Source organism: Mus caroli, chromosome 7 (assembly GCF_900094665.2).
Source record: "Mus caroli chromosome 7, CAROLI_EIJ_v1.1, whole genome shotgun sequence".
Classification (NCBI taxonomy): Eukaryota; Metazoa; Chordata; class Mammalia; order Rodentia; family Muridae; genus Mus; species Mus caroli.
In genome coordinates, this window is record NC_034576.1 from 146,814,211 (window position 1) to 146,833,332 (window position 19,122).

The window sequence follows — 19,122 nt, forward strand, 5'->3', positions numbered from 1 at the left end:
TCCCAGAGCCCTGTCTAGGCATCCACTGCCAGGTGTCCCACAGTAAGCTCCACAATTTCTGCATATCTAGATCTCTGAGACCAACATGGCCAGAGGCTTGGAGATGCAGCCTGATGTTCCTAAGGATACACAGCTAAGTTTGATCAGACCCAGAACTCACAACCATATCTCTAAAGTCAAAGGAAGAGAGGATCCAAAAGTTGAAAGTGAGCCCCCAAACCACTAAGAGGGAACAGCAAGAAAGTGGCTTTCTACAGCAGTCTCTGTCACATATAGCTTTCCTGGGCCAGTGACCTGCTTTCTCTAGTCATTTGGCAGGTACAGCTCTGGCCTCTTAGAGTCAGTCTAGGAACCCCTCCATTGGTCAGTAACATTCTCAGTGTCTGCTACCCCCTGCCAGATGAGGAGGATCTGGCCATGTCCCCAAGCAAGTGGCCCACTGCTAAGGTCTAAAGACAATAGGGCCAGCTTCCTTCTGGATTCTTGGGGCTCCTCTTATGCCAGGCTCAGATCCTGTGGGTGTTTTCATGAATGAGTCTCATGGTTCCACTGTGGATTCATTCATACCAGAGGCTTGCTCATGGTGACCTGATGCCAACCCGGAAGGAAGCTAAGAAGCCACCAAGCAGCCAACATAAATGTCACCAGCTTTTCTGTACAGGTGATACCTCTAATTATTGGAGACCTCCCCCAGGGTCTTGTTCAGAACAGGTGATTCTTGGTCAGCACACAGGACTAATTCTGGCTGCCCAGCTGATCATGGTGCCCCACATCTACCATGGCTACCCAGATGACCATGGTGCCCCATATACACCCTGGTTACCCAGATGACCATGGTGTGCCACATCCTCCTAGAGATATTAGGTGAAAGAATGAGCAGACCACAGGTATGGGGAGAGTCCCAAACCAGGAATGAAGACAAGAGCATGGATGGAGGACAACTTAAAAGATATATACAGAAAATGCAAACAAGCATACAGTGAACATAGTCATGAATCCCATGCTGGTCCAGGTTGACTGCCCCGCAATCTGTGCCCTCTATTTAAGGACATGGAGCACACTTGGCTCCCTTCAGAGTGAGCTACTTCCCCCTAGACCCTACAACAAGGTCTTAGTGTGTCACTCAGATAAGCCTCAAACTCACCATCCCCCTGCTTCAGCCTCCTGGCTTCCCTAGTTATTTCAGTGTGAGCTTTGGTATTTAAAGGGGTGGGTACTCTTCAGTTGTTTGCAAAGTGTATGGTTGGAAAGTTCCTTATTGTCCAGAGGTCTGGGCTTTGCTTCCAGGCTGTGTGTTCCTAGGCAAACTGCCTGAGTTCCACAAGTCTCTGCTTCCCCATCTTTAATGTAGGAAGTGTGGCCACCACACTGGTTACCATATGGCTGCTTCATGAGAACAATGGCAGGGCTGCTGAGTGAAGATGAAGCTTGATTTTCAGTGAAGGAAGATGTGACACCACTGGAGACACACAGCCAGCTGCCAACCACTTTATCCCCGATTCCTCACGAAAAAAAAAGTTACTAAACCTCTCTAAGTCTGTGTCTGCGTTGAATTAAATGAGATAAAGCTTCCCCTTGTCCCAGGGTCTGAAACCAAACAGCTTTTACTGTATGCAGTGCTTGGCATGTGTAGGTTCTCAGAGATATTTTCCAATCTTTCTCTTTAAGACTTAAAGGGCCAGGTCAAAGCCTACCCAGCATTTTAGCTTCTGGGTGCCAGCTACATTAGGGGAAATAGGGCAGAGCTAGGCTGCCAGCACTGGGCAAGACTGTATCCTGGAGTCCAATGGAATCCTTCAGAGAGGGAGATCAACAGTAGAACAGGGACTTCATGGAAGGGACCAGGAGTACTGTCAAGACGAGGGATCAGGACCCTACCCTGGAAATATTCACAAGGAGATATATCCCTTGAGGAGGAGGTTAGAGATCCAGAGTCATGCAAACAAATCACACACACACACACACACACACACACACACACACACACACACACAGAGTGGCCACACTATGAGATAAGGGGCATTGGAAGGACAGTGAAGGGAAGATGAAAACAAGGGTGCTGGAGAAAAGGCAGGTAAAGCATCGCTGTCAGGTCAGTAGAACAGCTCATGCAAAGGCACAAAGTAGGGAGGCTGGGCCAACTGACCCCAAATCTCTGGCTCTGCAGGTGGGGAAGGCTCCATTTGGGGGAAAGAAGCTGAGGTGGCAGAGAAGCCTAGCATGGTCTCTCTGCCAAGGTCCCCCTGCGCTAGCTATTTTAGCAATCCTGAAAGTGGTTTCTTGCCTGGGCTTGCTCTGACATCCACATCTGCCATGCTGTTAGACAGGTACCAGTCTTACCAGGACACCAGGTCTCTAACCAGACTGCTCGAGGCCAGTGAAAGCAAGAGACCAGAACAGGGTCTGGGTCTGCTGACCCCCAGCCCTGTCTTCTTTCCCTCCTGCTCTGGGTTCCTGGACTATGCTACACTCCACATTTGGCAAGTTCCAGAGAGTCTCTGTCTGGGGCTCACACACCACCCAAGCCCTACACATGACCTCGTTCCTGTTTCAATAAAGACGATAAGGAGAGAATTCTACACCCCCTCTTCACCCCTAGCCACAGCAAAAGCTAAATTTCTCAAGAAGAGGCCAGCTGGATTCGGACACTCAGCCCAGGAAGCTGGCCATTTGCTGTACACAGAACCCTGGTGATTGCCAGAGCCTGGGGCAGCAGAACTGGAGCCAGGGCAAACACCCTGTGGATCAGCTGGCTATGAGGTATGGAGGAAGCCAGCCTGGCATCTCCCACAGTCGCCCCTGTCTTCATGGGACTGTTCTGCCAGCCAAAACTGCCCTGTGTGTAACTTTTTTATCTTCCACTGAGGGGGCACAGAGGAGGCGAAGCAGGAGGCTATGACCAAAGGATAATTGTAGCTCCGGGGGGGGGGGTGGCCCTTGAAGATTTGGGGAGATCAAATGATGTCGAAATTAGCTATGTGTAAAGATGACTTACATCGTGCAGAGGGTATGCAGCTGAGTATACGCCATTGGCCAGGAGGCTGGTGATACCTTTAAAAACAGAAGTAGAGAGATGTTAAGGACTAGCAGGCCTGCTGCCCCGCATCTGGAAGTCAGAGCTGTCACAGGGCGTTCCTGCTCACAGGGATGCTGCTTGAAGCTTGAACCAGGCTACCCAGAGCCCAGTCACCATCTTGGGGTTCTTCCCTGGGTAGAAGGCAGCAGGGCGAGTTAGCTATCCACTAGAGATGATTTCAACATGCTTGATTGGCAGGGTTAAGAAGACGCAGAGCACACCCCAAGAGGAAGTTCTGTCCCTGAGGAAGGAGGCAGAACAGTTCAGTCACCCCCAAACCTCGGATTCGCCAGCTACCCCCACCGGCCTGAGGGAGAGCCTGCAAGATGGACAGATGGCCTCCGAGTGGTCAGAGAAGCTGATCATGAGAAATGACGGATGGGAAATTGATGGTGTCGGGAAACACACATACAATTTGAAATTAGCTTGTAAGTTGATGGGAGAAGCGGAAGAGGAGGCCCCGCTCTTACCGTATTTCCCACACTTCCGCCGTTTACTTAGAAGGGCAGAGTCCTTCCTTCTTCCCTCTCCTTGCCCTGTTTACACATTGGCTATTAGTTACACAGAAGGGCCTAGAAGGATCAAAGCTACATTTTGGGGAGACAGAGCTGGTGCTGGCAAGGGGCTCACAGTCAAGTGCTCAGGACAGAAGAAAGATGGCTGGGCCCTTTCTTGGCTGGGCCCGGAGCCCACACTGGCATAGGAGAAAAAAATAATTTACAGCCTGTCTCCTGGAAAGGATGCTGTAACTGGCTCCGGAACCAGGTACTGAAGAGGTGGAGGAGAGTGGACCCCAGGAGGAGGGGATCCTGGGAAACTGCTCTGGTTCTGACACACTCAGAACCAATGTCTTTGATCCTCACCCCCCATCCCCACCCCAAACCTCAACTGCTGCCCGAGAGCCCGCAGAAGTGGCTTTCTACATGATCTCTTGTGGGTCAACTTTTCTCTGCAGCCTGAAAGCTGACTTTATGCAACGTGGCTAGATGACATTTGAAAAATAACCTAAACAGGGCCCATCTCCTCAGATAGTGGCCTGGAATAGCCAGAGGCCCTGGGGGACAAGGAGGAATCAAAATCAGAGGTGGCTGGAACACATGGTTGAAGTCATGGCCACAAGTGGAAAGTTCACCTCACATCAAGAACGTATGTGGGGCCGGATCCTGGCCTGTATGTGGTCTCCTCACCCTTCCTAGGATTCATCCAGGGTGGAGTCTCCACAGGCTCTCCCTTGGGCTAACCAACCCTTTCAAGCCTTCACCTGAGAGGCCTGGACCTGGGCTCCTAACCACTGGAGCTCCCCCAGCCCTCTGTCAGTGAGGCTATATTCTTGGTTTAACTGTTTCCTTGTCCTAGAACACAAGTACCTGAGAGCAGACCCTGGGACAGACAGGGGCCAGCAGGAGCCAGTCTCTACTTGATAGAAGATCAGTAAGTGACCAGAGCTCCTGGGCCAGGTACCAACATGAGGTAGGATTATGAAGGCACCTTGATCTCTCTCTTCTACCAGAGGTAAGGAAACCAGAGAAGTAAAAATATGGGTGGGAAACAAGCCAGCTACTTTGCCTCAGGGCCAAGCTAGAACAGAGGTCAGCTCCAGTCCAGCTATACTCTACCGATCTTCATGGAAGCCTTATTCATCTCTATGGATGGGTGGGACCTGATAGCGCCTAGCCTGGAGTCACGTACCTTTTCTTCTTCTGGTGGTCTTATTACAGCTGTGATCTGACAGCAGTGACCTGAACAAGCCCCTTGTTGAGTGAGCACAAGACAGGCTCCTTTTGGAGATCCTCACTGTCTGAAGGGACCAGGCCAGTGGGGACAGAACTCCTTGATTCCAGTGAATCAAGATATGGGCTAAGACATTTTGAAGCGTCCCTGTGGCCAACTGTGGGCCACACCAGTCAAGCTACATGCAGTCTCTGGGCCCTGGCAGAACCCTCCCTCCTGTCTCAGCCAGGTCACCCAAGGGCTTGGCCACTGCTCTCTTTGGGTTGCTATTTCCAATGGCCTAGACCTGGGCTGTGGTCCCCAAGGGACACCTTCCTACTGGACTTACAATCAAAGAGGGGTTAGGACCCCTTGTGTGGTTCTTTTCCATGGCTTAGGGTCTCTTTGCAGGACCCTGTCCTTATATTCACACACACCCTCATCTAAGGAAACAGCAGCTCTGGATGTAAAACCCAATGGCTGTAAATCCACTGGGAACAGGTCTCTGGCACAACTTTTCTGCCAGTCGCCCAGATTTCTTTTCTAAACCAACATAGGCTTAAATCAAATCTCTTTGAGGAAGCCCCAAGCCAGATGCCCACCTCCCACTGAGAGACAAGATGGATACTGAGAAACTGCTGCTGACCTCAAATCCACACAGTCCTTACCCATGCTGTACTTGGCCTTGGTGCACGTCGTTCTCTTCAGGATTTCATAGACCTAGGGCAGAGGGAGGGGCAAAGGGGTGAGCGGTTACTCTGCTGCTCTGCCAGTCAAAGGCCCACAGTTACTGGGCACTAGGAGGGTTCTGGGCTTGGAACACCAGGAGGGTGACTTCCAGAGGTAAGCAAAGAAGGGGTCACAGAGAACCCTTAGCCTTCCCCTCCTGGTCCTGGACTGATCCTACCGGCCTCACAAGGTGCCAACTGTGTGCAGTAGGCACCTTCCTAAGAACTAAGGGACTAGGTGTGTGTGTGTGTGTGTGTGTGTGTGTGTGTGTGTAGGGGGTGTATGACATAATAGTTGGATCTGTGTTCTGCAGCTACTCACTGCCCCTTATGTGGACACAAGAGCAGGAGCTGAGATCCTGCCTGCATGCATCTCTGTATGAGCTAGAAGCTTGGAGGAGGGCAAGGTGGGGGCTGGATCTCGAGAAGCCCCCAAGAAGAGATCTCATCCCTTTTGTCATCCTTTTGACTAATAAGATATTTTGCTTGGTGGTCTCAGGAGCCCTGGATCAGTAGTCTTGTTAGCCTGGGGCTGAGTTAGGAGATCTTGTAAAAACTGCACCACCACTCCCGTGCCTCAATTTAACTCCTTGAAAAATAGGCTTGGGATAAATAGCCAGGGCCTAATTACTTTCATTTTATTTTATTTTTTTTTTAAAGATTTATTTATTTATTATATGTAATTACACTGTAGCTGTCTTTAGACGCACAGAAGAGGGCATCAGATCTCATTACGGATGGTTGTGAGCCACCATGTGGTTGCTGGGATTTGAACTCAGGACCTTTGGAAGAGTAGTCAGTGCTCTTACCCGCTGAGCCATCTCGCCAGCCCTCATTTTATTTTTGAGACAGGTCTCATGTATAGCCCAGGCTGGCTTCAAACATATTGCCAAGGATAACTTTAAACTTCTTTTTTGTTATTATATTTTTGTTTTTCAAGACAGGGTTTCCCTATGTAGCCCTGGCTGTCCTGGAACTCACTTTGTAGACCTGGCTGGCCTCCAACTTAGAAATTTGCTTGCCTCTGCCTCCCGAGTACTGGGATTAAAGGTGTATGCTACCATTGCCTGAACATTAAACTTCTGATTGTCCTTCCTTCACTTCCTAAGTGCTGGGATTGGAGGTGTGCATGCCTGGTATATGTGATGCTAGGGATCAAACCCAGAACCTCCTGAAATCTACCATGTGACCCAACATTCAATCACCTCCACTACCATGTGACCCTCACATCCATGTACCTCCACCACCATGTGGTCTTACATTCATCTATCACACCAAGGGACTTCACACCAACCACCTCTACTACCATATGAGTCCACATCCATCTACTTTCATTATGTGACCCCCCCCCCCATCCATCTACCTTCATCATGTGACCTCATATCCATCTACCTTCATCATGTGACTCCACATCCATCCACCTTCATCATGTGACCCCACATCCATCCACCTTCATCATGTGACCCCACATCCATCCACCTCTACCACCACATGACTCACATCCATCCATCTGCACCATGTGAACACACACATACCTTTCACCCACTCCCCACAGTTAACCCCCAGGAGTGAACATAGCTGATATAAAAAGCTTTTCCCAGCCACCTTTTATGGTTCTCTACTGCCTGCAGGCCCACTAAGGTCCCAGTGAGCACAATGTGCCCTTGTCTCTTGGAACCTGCTGGTCTCCGACTCCAAATAGCTTGTATATGGAGCCACCCTAATCCCAGGAGAAAAGCAGCCAGTCCAAGTGCAGGAAGAGACTGTCACACCTGGGTCTAAACCATGAGACCTGACAAGCCAGCCACAAATCTGTGAATCAGCAGATGCCTTTGGAGCACAGAGGTGGTCTACACACAGGCCTCCAGGATCTCTTGGAGGCAGTGTTCCTCCTTCGTTCCTCCAGCAGCAAACAGTCATGGCTCTCCACATCTGTTGTCCTTGGCACGATGGCTCTCTGGCTTATTAGAAACAGTAACATTCAGGGGAACCTCAGACTAAATAGTCTCACAGCTAATCACAAGGAAGAGGTATCAGAATCACTCACAGCCCCTTCAGCTTGTCACCTCCCCACAGCAAAAGTGTGTTTGCAAGCATTTTTCTGGAGGCATCTGACAGACACCCTGGAAAGTGTGCGAAGCCAAGGTGCACACATATCGAAGCACAGGCACGCAGCTGTTACAGTGGAAGAGACACTGTGCTGGTCATATTGGAGGGCTTCTCCCAAGACACAAGCTTCCAAGAGACTGTCTCTTAGACATGCCAGCCCCAGATCCTTTGGAGGCCAAGAGGGGGTATGACTGTCCCTCAAACACACCAGTCCCAATTCCCAGAGGCCATGTCTGCTCAGGTTCCTCATTGCATGTTATCATGAAATATAATTGTCAAAATTAATCAATAGTGGACAGGCCAAATGGCTCGACAGGTATTTTCTTTCTTTCTTTCTTTCTTTCTTTCTTTCTTTCTTTCTTTCTAAGATTTATTTATTCATGTATTTAACTTTAGGTATATAAGTGCATCTGCATGTATACCTGCATGTCAGAAGGGGGCATCAGATTCCATTATAGATGGTTGTGAGCCACCATGTGATTGCTGGGAATTGAACTCCGGACTTCTGGAAGAGCAGCCAGTGCTCTTAACAGCTGAGCCATGTCTCCCACCCCCAGGGAAAGGTTCTTGCTGTCAAGTTTGACCATCTGAGTTCAATACCCAAAAGGAGAGAAACAACTCCCTTGGGTTGCCCCTGACCTCTACCCATACACTATAGAGCATGTGCCTCACCACACCCAATAAATAAGTTAATAGGATGTGCAAAAAATTAAATTAACAACATCAGTGATAACAGGACTACACTGCCCATGGGACTGTCCTGATGGAGGTACTGCCTGCCCCTGTTGGGGACAAACCAGAATCAGTCTTGTTCTGACACAGGTTTGGGAACTGTCCTGGAGACACAGGTAAAGGGAGAGGCAGCTGAGGGAAACATCTGCCTGCCGTGGGTCTGAATGTTTCTCACCAACAGGACCCGTGTCATCCCCCTGCAGGGTGGTGACTGCAAGAAGAGTTGAGCCCCCTGTGCCAGGCAACTGGGCAGCCTCCCCTCAGCCCTCGCCAGGGGCTGGATGCTCTAGGCAGGAGAAGAGAACAGAATAGGCCTTAACTGCCAGGCGAATTTCTTGTCTAGATAGAAATTGGGTCCTGTGGCACACACAGTCTCATCTTGGCTAGCACTCAAGTTGGCAGCTGAAGGATAAACACCAGGCCAGTGCCCTGAGTAGGGCAGGGTGGCCTTCGTGTTCAGATTGCAACCGAGGCTGGAGGCACTGGCAAAGGCCTTGGGATGTTATCCTAATGCATGTGCCCGGGCTGCCTGGCCTGCTCTGATACCCTCAGCCAAGCCCCTTGCAATCTCTACCAGGACCAAGTTGACAAAGGGGGCTCAGTAGGCTTGGCTGGAACTCAGCCTGGAGATCCCCTCCCCCAGCTTCCTGCAGCTTAGCTCTTTCTCACGCTCCTCCTCCAAACTGAGCAGCCAGGGCCTCCCTCCCCTGGGCCACCCACTGCCCTCTTGATTCATTAGTCTAATTATTTTTGTCACAGGCAATTAGAGCTGGCTTCCACCCTGAGGAGTTTCAGAGAAATGAAATGATCACTGGGGTCCCCCGGGGGCACCCTCTGATGAGGCAATTCCAGGACGCCTACTCACTATTGTGCTCCGGGTTTTGCTGTCGAAAAAAGAGTCCCTGTCAGTCAGGTCGAATCTGCAGGAACAGAAGGAGACAGGGGATTGCTGTAGGCCTTAGGGATCTCCAAGCCTGGGGACTTATTCTCTCTCCAATAACAGTGACCATGAGGGAGGGGCCTCACTATCCTCACAGCAGGCACAAGTCCCCCTGTCCCTGGGCATGAGGTTAGCAGATCTCATTAGCCCTACATGGGAGACTCTGAGACCTCCCATTGCTGGGAAGGGAACTAAGGGTGCCCTTTAGTGCTGATATCTTTCTTTTTATTTGAACCAAAGTCTCATGTAGCCCAGGCTAGTCTCCAGCTAGCTATATAGGTGAGGATGGCCTTAAATACCTCATCCTCCTGCCTCCACCTCATTAGTACTGGGATGGCAGGCATCAGTCAAGCCCTATTTTGATACCTCTGGAAGGCAGTCTTTCAAGCCCCTGTTTCAGTGACAAGAGGATGACAGTGTCATCCCTCCACATGAAGGTTTCAGCTTTGAGGATGCTCTCTCTGGAAATGGTCTGCATTCAGGTGTCCTGGGCTACACTGAGATTGCCCGAGGTTTCTGGGACATTGGAATAGCTCTAAAGTCACCCACCGTTCTTTGTTCTTTGGGGTGCTTAGTGGAGAAGCGGAGGGTAGAAGTGAACTAGGTATGGTTAATGGGTGTGGCCCTCTCATGTCCCTGAGCTGGCAGAGGCCACTGGGCGGCTCTGCCAAAGGCTGGTCACAGCCACCACTATCTTTGCAGAGCCGAGAGCTATATTCTGAGCTAAAATGTGGGTGCATGCTCCTTGCTCCCTGAGGTCAAAGCACCTCAAAGCCACCTGCCCCTGGGCCTTGCCACTCAAACTACCTGAGTTCCTGGTACCCCAGCCTTTTCTCCCATTTCTGCCAGCAAGGCCAGGCCTGGGTAGGCCTTCCAACTGCCACTGCTGAGCCAGGTAGCCATGTACCACCGCCTCTTGGGAACAGGGAGGATGGTAGGGTCCGGAACAGGCTCTGCACTGCCAGGCAACGCCCTGCTGGCTGCAGATCCCCAGGGCCTCCAGAGTCCCTTGAGGGAGGCTTCTTGCTCAATTGATTGCTACCTCACCAGCTGCTCCATTTGGGGCTGCTGAGGTTTCATATGGAACCAGGGCTCGGAGGGACAAAGCAGAGCTGGGTACCCTAGACCTATCTAGCCAGGGCCCAGGTGGTTTTCCCTAAGCATTCCCAAGCAGGGCAAAACTCTTCAATCCCCCTCTCCTCTATGGCCTTGGAATTTGCTTCCTTGGCCTCTTCTGGGCTCCACAGTTACACGGTACTTATAAGAACATGTTCCCCTGTTCGGGGTGGGGAACTGGGGTCAACCTGGACTTCTCACTCACAGGTGTTGCTTCTCCCGGGAGAAGGGGTAGGAGAGCCTCTTTGTGGTCTGTGGCCTGTGCTCAGCCACCTTGGGCTGGATGGGGTCTGTGATCTTCTGCAGAACCGAGTTGATGGTTTTCAGGAGGCCTCGCGTCTCACTGATGTGGTACACCTGTGGGCAAGACCAGGCGGGGAAATCAGCTGCTCTCCCAAGTTCTGACTTTTGTGATGGTTGGTTAACATTGCTTGTCAACTCGATGGGATTTAGATTTTCCATGGAAACAAACTCTGGGAGTGTCTATGTGGAAGTTTCTAGATTAGGGTAACTGAGGTGGAAGATACACCCTGAGCGTGGACAGCATCACCCCATGGGCTGGGAACCTGGGCTGAATCAAAAGGAGGGAGCAAGCTGAGCGCCAGGGTTTGTCTCTCTGCTTCTGATTATGGCTGCAACATGAGCAGCTGTCTCACGCCCCTGTCTTCATGCAATCCACACCATTATGGCTGTATCTCCATAAACTGCAAGGCAAATAAATCCTTTCTTCGTTAAGTTGCTTTTGTTAGGGCAATGTGTAAAGTGACTAAGTCAGAGTACCTATTCTTGGCTGGTGAGAAAAACATTGTTCTTTCTGGGAACACAGCAGCTGAGAGTATGGGGGTTGGGGGGAGTGGGGTAGCCAGGGTGCCCTGTATCTGCTGTTTCAGGCTTACCCAAAGAGCTCAGCATTTTAGGAGAGTTGGGCCAACAGCTCAATTATAACACATTCTAGAAAACATTTGCCCCAAATGTGTCTTCTGTTTCCAAAGCTGTAATCCAGCGGCTTCGGCGGATCTGAGAAGCCACGCTGCAGAGGTCCCCCTTCCACCCACACACATGCAGATATGGACTCTCAGCCCAGCTTCCCTGGCAGGCAGCTCTTCAGCCATAAAGTTCTTGGAGATTAAAAGGAAAAATCCCAGCAAGCTAGAAAATGTAATTAAATTGAATCTGATAAATTATCTGAGACCCCACAAGCATCAAAGAAGCCAGGCCTCAAGCTGAACTATATTTGTTCAGGTCAAATTCCTGGGACAGAGCAGGCAGCTTTTCTGCTGGGATCTTTTCTTGGTGTCCCGGTGGGGTGTGGTATTAGGTCTCTCTCGCTCTCTCTTTTTAAGATTTTGTGTGTGTGTGTGTGTGTATATACACAGGTACCTACAATGGCCAGAAGAGGGCGCTGAGTCCCCTGAAGCTGACAATACAGTGAGCTGCCCTTTGTGGTCCTGAGATCTGAACTCTAATCCTCTGCCAGGCATCTATCTAGCCCTGGTCTAGAGTCTCTGAAGACCACCCCAGGCAGGGTCAGATGCTTCACAGTGGATATCTCCCCTTGTGTCCTCACTCCCACTTCCAGGTGTCCTCACATCAAGACCAGTGTTCTGTAATATAAACATGCCCACTCACCTTCTTTGTGGGCATCTTCAGTTTTAAAAACTCAGCCTCCCTACAGAGCACATGCCAGGGCGCATGGATCTTCACAAACCCGACACCATGGATTTTGGTCTAGAGAGAGAAAAGGAGCTATTAGTGTGTTTGGCAGCTAGAGCCCCTTTCCACCTTGGTACCCAGTTGTAATTGATGACATGTGGCTGCCTTTGCCTGCCACCAGCCCCATGACAGTGCTCAACAGGGCTAAGGGACCTTCCTTCCATACAGCACGTTATGCAAGAATCCTCAGGTCACAGCCAGGGGGATCTTAGGGGTATGAAACACTTGGGATGTTTTCAGGGGTTAAGTGAGAGTCCCCAAAGCCTAGCAACAACAGAGGACCCTTCATGATTCCAGGTCCATACCCCTCAGCTTTGACTGGGGCCTCTCAGAGCTCACTGAAAAGATACTCCTGGGGGCTCATGCAGTCCTCTCTCCTTGCTCATAACCTAACTCCAGTTTCCCTGCATATCTATGACCTTTATCCTTTAAGTGCTGACAGCCTGACACAGGAACACCAAGATTTCAAGTCCAGTGCTGTTTAGACTTGGGACAAGTGTGATGGTGATTTTTGTCAATTCGACACAATATAACATCATGCTGGGCTGTGGACACATTTCCATGACAGACTGTCTTAATGGATTGGAAGACCTGCCCACTGTGAGTGGCACCATTCCCTGAGCATGGGATCCTATATTGAATAAGAGTGTAAGTAAGCTAAGTAGAAGTGCATATGTATTAACTCACTGTTCTCGATTGTGAATGCTATTAGTTGCTTCCAGCTCCTGTTGCCTGACTTGCCTACAACAATGGTCTGCAACCTGGAGTTGTGAGCTAAATGAACCTATTTCCCCATAAGCTTCCATGAGTGTATGTTACCACCACAAGTCATGTTTCTCTGTTGAGTGACAGGAAGGGAACCCAAGGGCTACTAATGGCTTCACAAGAACTGATTGCTACCACCATCTGGAGAAGAAAAGCACCATTGCACAAGGGATACTTAAGTTTGTGGAGAAGTCCCTTTAGCCTACAAGCTCTTGGCTGACAGAGTCCACCCAATTCAGACCCAAACTGTGTTTCCCCAAAGACAGCAGTGCCATGCCTGGCCCCTGGTTCCCTATAGACACATGTCCCTTGGAAAAGGCCCTTTATCAAGAGACAACAGCTGACAACATAGCCACACAAATATGCAGGACATTGCCCAGATCTTTCCCAAGGCCTAGAAGACAGAAGGTCTATAGGATCTACAGTTCTGAGACATGAAGGAGTTTGTCATGGGGTTGAGAGCAGCCAGTGTGGCCTGCCCACCTCAGGACCATAGGCTGAGTGAGTGGCCCAGCCCAAAGATGTACTACAGGCTGCTGGACTGCAAAAAGAAATGGGCCAATGTCATCTGAAACACCATTCTGGGATGCTGACGCAGGATTGTTTCTAAGGCTCTTATTCTGAGTTACATAATGAGTTTCAATCAAACAACCAATCAAACAAACAAGCAATCAACCAAATTAACCGAACATCTGAAAGGGGGGAGGGAAGTAAGCATGCTTGTCCAGAGCTACCACCACGAGGTTGGTGCCTCTGGGAGCTGACACAGCAGCACATAGCTCCCACCTGGCACAAAGAGTTAGATCACAATAGAAATGTAGCAAAGTTGGTGGTGCGCTAGCCTAGCATGCATGAGGCACTGGGTTCAAGCTCCAGTACCCCATAAACTGGATGCAGTGTTGTATGTCTGTAATCTCAGCACTCCAGAGATAAGAGGCAAGAGATCAGAAATTCAAGATCATCCTCAGCCTCACAGGGAATGCCCGGCCAGCATGGGCTCCTTGAGATTCCCCGACAGACAAACAAGATAGTTCAGGCCAGAGCTCAGGGATGGAAGACTCTGGCCACAGGCCTGCTCTTCCTCTGTGAAGCGACACATCTCATTCCAGGATACAGAAGACACCCTCAAGTCTTAGGATGGAAATCCCCTGTCCTTTTGCACCCCTGGTGCATGTGGGATGGGCTTGGGAGGCTGGGGTCAGAATCCTACTCAGCTGAATGGTCTATGGCAAGTGTCAACCTCTCTAGACCCTGCTCCCTCACCTAAAAGCAGATATGAGGTCTGGTTTAAAGACAGACAGGTTTCTGGTGACCTTAGCAGTTGAGCCCCAGCTTTGGCCCTACAGGCAAAGTCAATACAAGGGACCAAAGGAGCTAAGTACAGCTTCAGCGCTGATGAAGATTAGGCTATGCCTGCTTGGGCCAGCCCTGTCACAGAGTCCCCAGCCCTAGTGACTCACAGGCTGATGTCATGGGACATCCCTAATTCAGGGGAGATGTCTGTTGTCTCACAAGTGGTAGAGGCCAGTAGAGACCACGTGTGATGGAGGCTAGCTTTTCCACTACAGACCCAGATTCATCTCTGTGTAGTGTTTGCCCGCACGCAAAGACCCAAAATATTCTTTGCAGTCCCAGCATCCCTGGGAAAGTGGACCCTGCTGACGTGAGCACTCGGGTCTCTCCCAAGGAAACATCTGGTTGGTGAATGGGGTCGTGGGACCCATTTAGCAAAAATACACTAAGATGTTTAGAAAACGTGGTACCCTGACTGACCACAGCACTCCCACAGTAGGAGGAGCCTGGGGCATGGCCAGGTCCCTTCAGCCACAGCCAAAGGCTGCAAAGGACTGAGTTCTATCCCTACTCCTAAACCCTGAACTACTACATTTGAAACCACAAACTCATGGGCATAAGGCAGGGAGGGCACAGCCTAGCTAAGCCACAGGGGCCTGTGAAGGGACAGGTCCCCAAGAAGCTTCCATCCAGAGGAGAGATAAGGTCAATTCAATTATAACTCGGCTGAGGAATTACAGTCTTCTATCCTGAGCTCCAAATGAAAGATCTTTGAATTCACTAGAGATGGTTCTGGAACCGTCTTTACAGAAGAAGTCAGGTATGGTGGCTCATTCCTGCAATTCTACCACTTGAGAGACTAAAGCAGGGTTCAGGAGGTGTCCTGTGGTGCCAGCCTGGGCTACATACTAACTTCTAGGTCACCCTGGGCTACATTGTGAGACTGTCTCAACAACAAACAAACACAGAAAGAAAACTAAACTAGAAGTTTGAGCAGGCAGGTGACCTGAGTTCATAATCCCAGACAGGTAGGAGAGTCAGGCGTTCAAAGCCAGTTTTACCAACATAGCAGGGTCAAAGCTAGCCATGAGATTCCATCTCAAAAAACAAAACAAAACAAAACAACTAAATAAAACAAGGAGGAAGAAGAAGAAGAAGAGGAGGAGGATGAAGAAGAGGAAGGAGAAGAGGAGGAGGAAGAGGAGGAAGAGGAGGAAGAAGAAGAGGAGGAGGAGGAAAGAAAAGGACAGGGGTAGGAGGTTCCATGAAGGGTTCACATGACTGAGGGCACCAAGTCACCACCTCATCTTCGTGCCTGGAGGCCTGTATACCAGTCACTCAAGGTAATAATGGCAAACTACACCTACCACCCACCTGATGCCTTGATTCCCACCTGCCTTGCCCACTGGCAATGGCTGCCTGCACAGATGTGAGCTTGAGACAGACAGCTCTGCTTCCATATGCCCCTAGGATGACTGCCTGCACATGGCACAGAGTATCCAATGAGTAAGTGATAGAGGAACGGGAGGAGCCTGTCCTTAGTAAGCGCCTACTATAGACCAAGTGGGGACAGCCGAGGCATCTGGCCCTGTTCTCACTCTCAGACCTCCTGTACCCCTGTGGGTGATGAGGGGATGGAAAGGTCTGTAGACACTGATCCAGATGTTTGAGCAGCAGGTGTGGCATGGGAACTCAGTCTGGTGCTCCCTTGTTGTGCTCATGCTGTTCCTCCACCCACACAGCTCCCAGAGGGTGAGGCATGCCCATGGGGTTGGGATAGGTTGTCAGTAGTGTAGGGCCTGGGTGGGGAAGCCTCGTACGATAACTGGCATGCTCACAGTGTAAGGGTGCCTTGAACTTCACAGCAAGAGTAGGTTTGGGAGCAGGGGTGCCTATCTATCCTTAGGGCTATCCTCTTGATGTTCTCCTCAGATTTAAGTCTAGGGCGCTGGGGAACCATGGACTGGGTCTCAGTGAGTGGATGACGCTAGGTTGTCCTTTGTCAAAATATGGCAGGGATAGGCCCTGGATCTGCTTTTCTCTAGACCTGGGCCTGAGGCCTTCCAGATGACAGACAGAGATGTCAGCAGGTAGATCTAGTCACACCTCTGCTGCCTTTGAAGGTGGAGTCATCTCCCTGGGGCAACCTTCCATGAAAAAAATAAATGCTGGCTACAGTTAGGGTGGGAAAAAAAATCAATGCTCTATCTTCAAGATTCTACAAAGCTGAAACCAGGACACAGAGCCACAAGCCATGCTGTGACAGCAAATGCAGATCCAAGAGGACACTAGAACCGTGTCTTCAGGGGGTGGTGACATCCACCTTGTGGTGGTCACCAGGCCTGACTTGAACTGGCTTCAATGGCTTGGTAAGAAGGAACAGGCTAGATACCCTCCCACGAGGACTAGGTTCCCTTTCATGAGCTCCACAAAGGAACAGTGGTCTTCTTCTGACCCCGGGCAGTAGGTTGGTGGCCAATAGAGAACTTGAGGGTACAGGAGGATTTAAACCCCAGGAATGGACAAACACCATCAAACACCCCACACTCCCGTGAGCATGCCTGCTCTTCTAAGTTACTCCGAGGCACAGGGAGAAGGAAACTGAGGGAGAGAAGAGCAAGACTCACGAGGAGTAAGAACACCCAAGAAGGTGCAATGGCCTCAGCTGTCACTGTGGCCTTGGGGCAGTTAGCCCAAGCCCTGGGAACTCTACAGGGTTTTAGGAGGTCCTGGGTGGGCACAAAACCAGCTGCACTCACTGGGTTTAAACAACCCAGGGACACAGCCAGGGAGAACCAGCAAGTGACAGAGACAGAAGCCAGTGCTCTTGGCTGGAGAGCGTGAGCTCATTAGATGGATGACAGACAGGTCAGCCCTGCTCACCTCAATTACAGACATAAACTTCAAGACAGGAAGGCCTGGAAAGGACAGGAAACTATTAAAAAGTGACACAGCCAACTTGGGAAAGAACCAAACAGAACGTCTAGAATTTAAAAGACTTGTACTGAGAACTAGAATCTTGACATGGTGTTGGCAAACAGAGCCCCCGAAAAAAGCAGGATTAGAGGGTGGGTGTGGGCTAGAGGTATCCAAAAGGGCTTGGGGACATTTGCTTACTTCCATGGGGTGCTTCTGGGCTGTGGCCTACCTCAAGCTTTCCAACTAACAGCTGCCAGCAGGGTTCCTGGCAGACTCCTTCAGGCCTGGCCACAGAGAGGGCCTCAGAGGGCAGCCACAATGGGACTGGGTTCACCTGAAGCCATCTATCTGCTTCCACTAGCCTAGGGTGAGCTGTATAGTCAGGTGGGAAGGGCTGGAGAGACTCAGTCAGGGAAGTGCTTGCAAGCATTCTGGAGGACCTGAGTTTGATCCTTGGAACCCATATTGTGGAGCATGGTAGCTTAACCCCTTATAATCCCACTGCTGGGGAAACAGAGGCAAAAGGATCCCTGGGGGCTGATCAGCCAGGCTAGCCTAACCAGCGAGCCAACCAGAGACCCTGTGCCAAAGAACAAGGGGAAATGCACCTGAGGCCTTCATACCCATGCATGCACACAACATGGCTGCATACAGACACATGAATACACACTACAGAGAGAGAGAGAGACAGAGACAGAGAGACAGAGACAGAGTAAGAGACAGAGAGAGAGACAGAGTGAGAGACACAGAGAGAGACAGAGGGAGAGACAGAGGGAGAGTCAGAGAGAGAGAGAGAGACAGAGACAGAGAGAGTATAGTTCAGGACCACAGAACCATATTTCTGTAGAATGAAGCAAGTTAGAGGGACAGCAGTCTGTGCTGCTTTGAGCCTCAGAGTAGTGCCAGAGGGCAAAGGCTTCAGGGACCAAAGAAAGAGCCCTGTGGTAATAGAATTGGGAGTTAGGGCTCTATCCAGCCCGGACCTGAGCATCGCAGCATTGAGAGGTCAGTTCTCCCTGGGAAGAGATGGTGGGGGAATGCTGTACATATTAGGGTGAGCAACTCAAAGCCAGGGGTCTACAGCCTGGGGCCCAGGGATAGGATAAGAGGTGAGTTGATTGAGCCATACTCCTACACTTTGCCAGGAAATCCATAGGGGTGAGCTGGAGGCAGCTTGCTTCCAGGCCCATGAAGGGATAGGAGGAGACACGAGACCCCTTAAGTCCAGGGCCAACGGCCTCATCTCATGAAGGAGCCCAGGGCTGCAAGCCTCTATTGCCCCTGCATGTCACTGAGTTCTAGAACTGGCTGCAAGCACTAGAGATGGCAGTAAATGGGTGCTCCTGCCCCTACCCATGCCCTTGGACCATGGCCACCCTGCCCTCCAACTTCCCCAGTCAGCTTGCAGATCGTGGGAGGGGGTGTCCACAGGCAAGGAGACCTTTGTCTATCCTTCTCCTCAGGGACAAGATCTCATTCGGCATCTGCATGGAGGCATCTGAAGTGAATCCCTAGATACCTCCCCTATAAAGGGCTTCCAACATCCAGAATGCCCCTATGCACAGCTCACTCCCCAGAGGTGGCCCCAGCATGACTGTAGCACCCATAGAGTGACAGCCCCCTACTTCAGAAGCTTTGTCTCCCGCAGGCTCTGTGTCCCCCCAGCTTGGCATGAATTCAGCGCAGTGGCATGAGATCAAACAGGCACTGGTGGGGTTCTGTGTCCATTGACTTAGGGGAATCTGCCAAAGCCAGGGTCAAGTGCAGTGTCAGGGCTGTGAGGGACCCGGCCACCCCCAGTAGACACAGCCAGGACTTAAGACTGTGGTGTTCTTAGCAATGACCCCGAAGACATAAATAATGCCTAGCAGGCTTTAAGGCTCCCCTTCAAAAATGCTAATGGATTTTCTTGGAGGAAAACACACTGGTCACAAATTTCTCTTGTCTCTTTAATGGGAACCTTGGAAGCTGATCCCATGGGGGGAGGTGTGTGTGTGTGTGTGTGTGTGTGTGTGTGTGTG

General features: G+C 50.6%; 1 protein-coding gene across 3 annotated transcripts in view; it reads right to left on the reverse strand.

Annotated features, from left to right (window-relative positions):
• Ano1 (anoctamin 1) overlaps nucleotides 1–19,122 on the reverse strand; it is a 146,781-nt gene that overhangs the window by 56,707 nt on the left and 70,952 nt on the right. For 2 of the 3 annotated variants that reach the window (XM_029480047.1, XM_029480046.1), the window contains exons 4-9: nucleotides 12,041–12,139; nucleotides 10,617–10,768; nucleotides 9,221–9,275; nucleotides 5,455–5,506; nucleotides 3,547–3,612; nucleotides 2,996–3,051 (exon numbers count right to left, since the gene is read on the reverse strand). In XM_029480047.1, the coding sequence (XP_029335907.1) occupies nucleotides 2,996–3,051; nucleotides 3,547–3,612; nucleotides 5,455–5,506; nucleotides 9,221–9,275; nucleotides 10,617–10,768; nucleotides 12,041–12,139 (480 nt within the window). The remainder of the gene's footprint in view (nucleotides 1–2,995; nucleotides 3,052–3,546; nucleotides 3,613–5,454; nucleotides 5,507–9,220; nucleotides 9,276–10,616; nucleotides 10,769–12,040; nucleotides 12,140–19,122) is intronic. The other variant, XM_021166442.2, reaches the window with a different exon arrangement.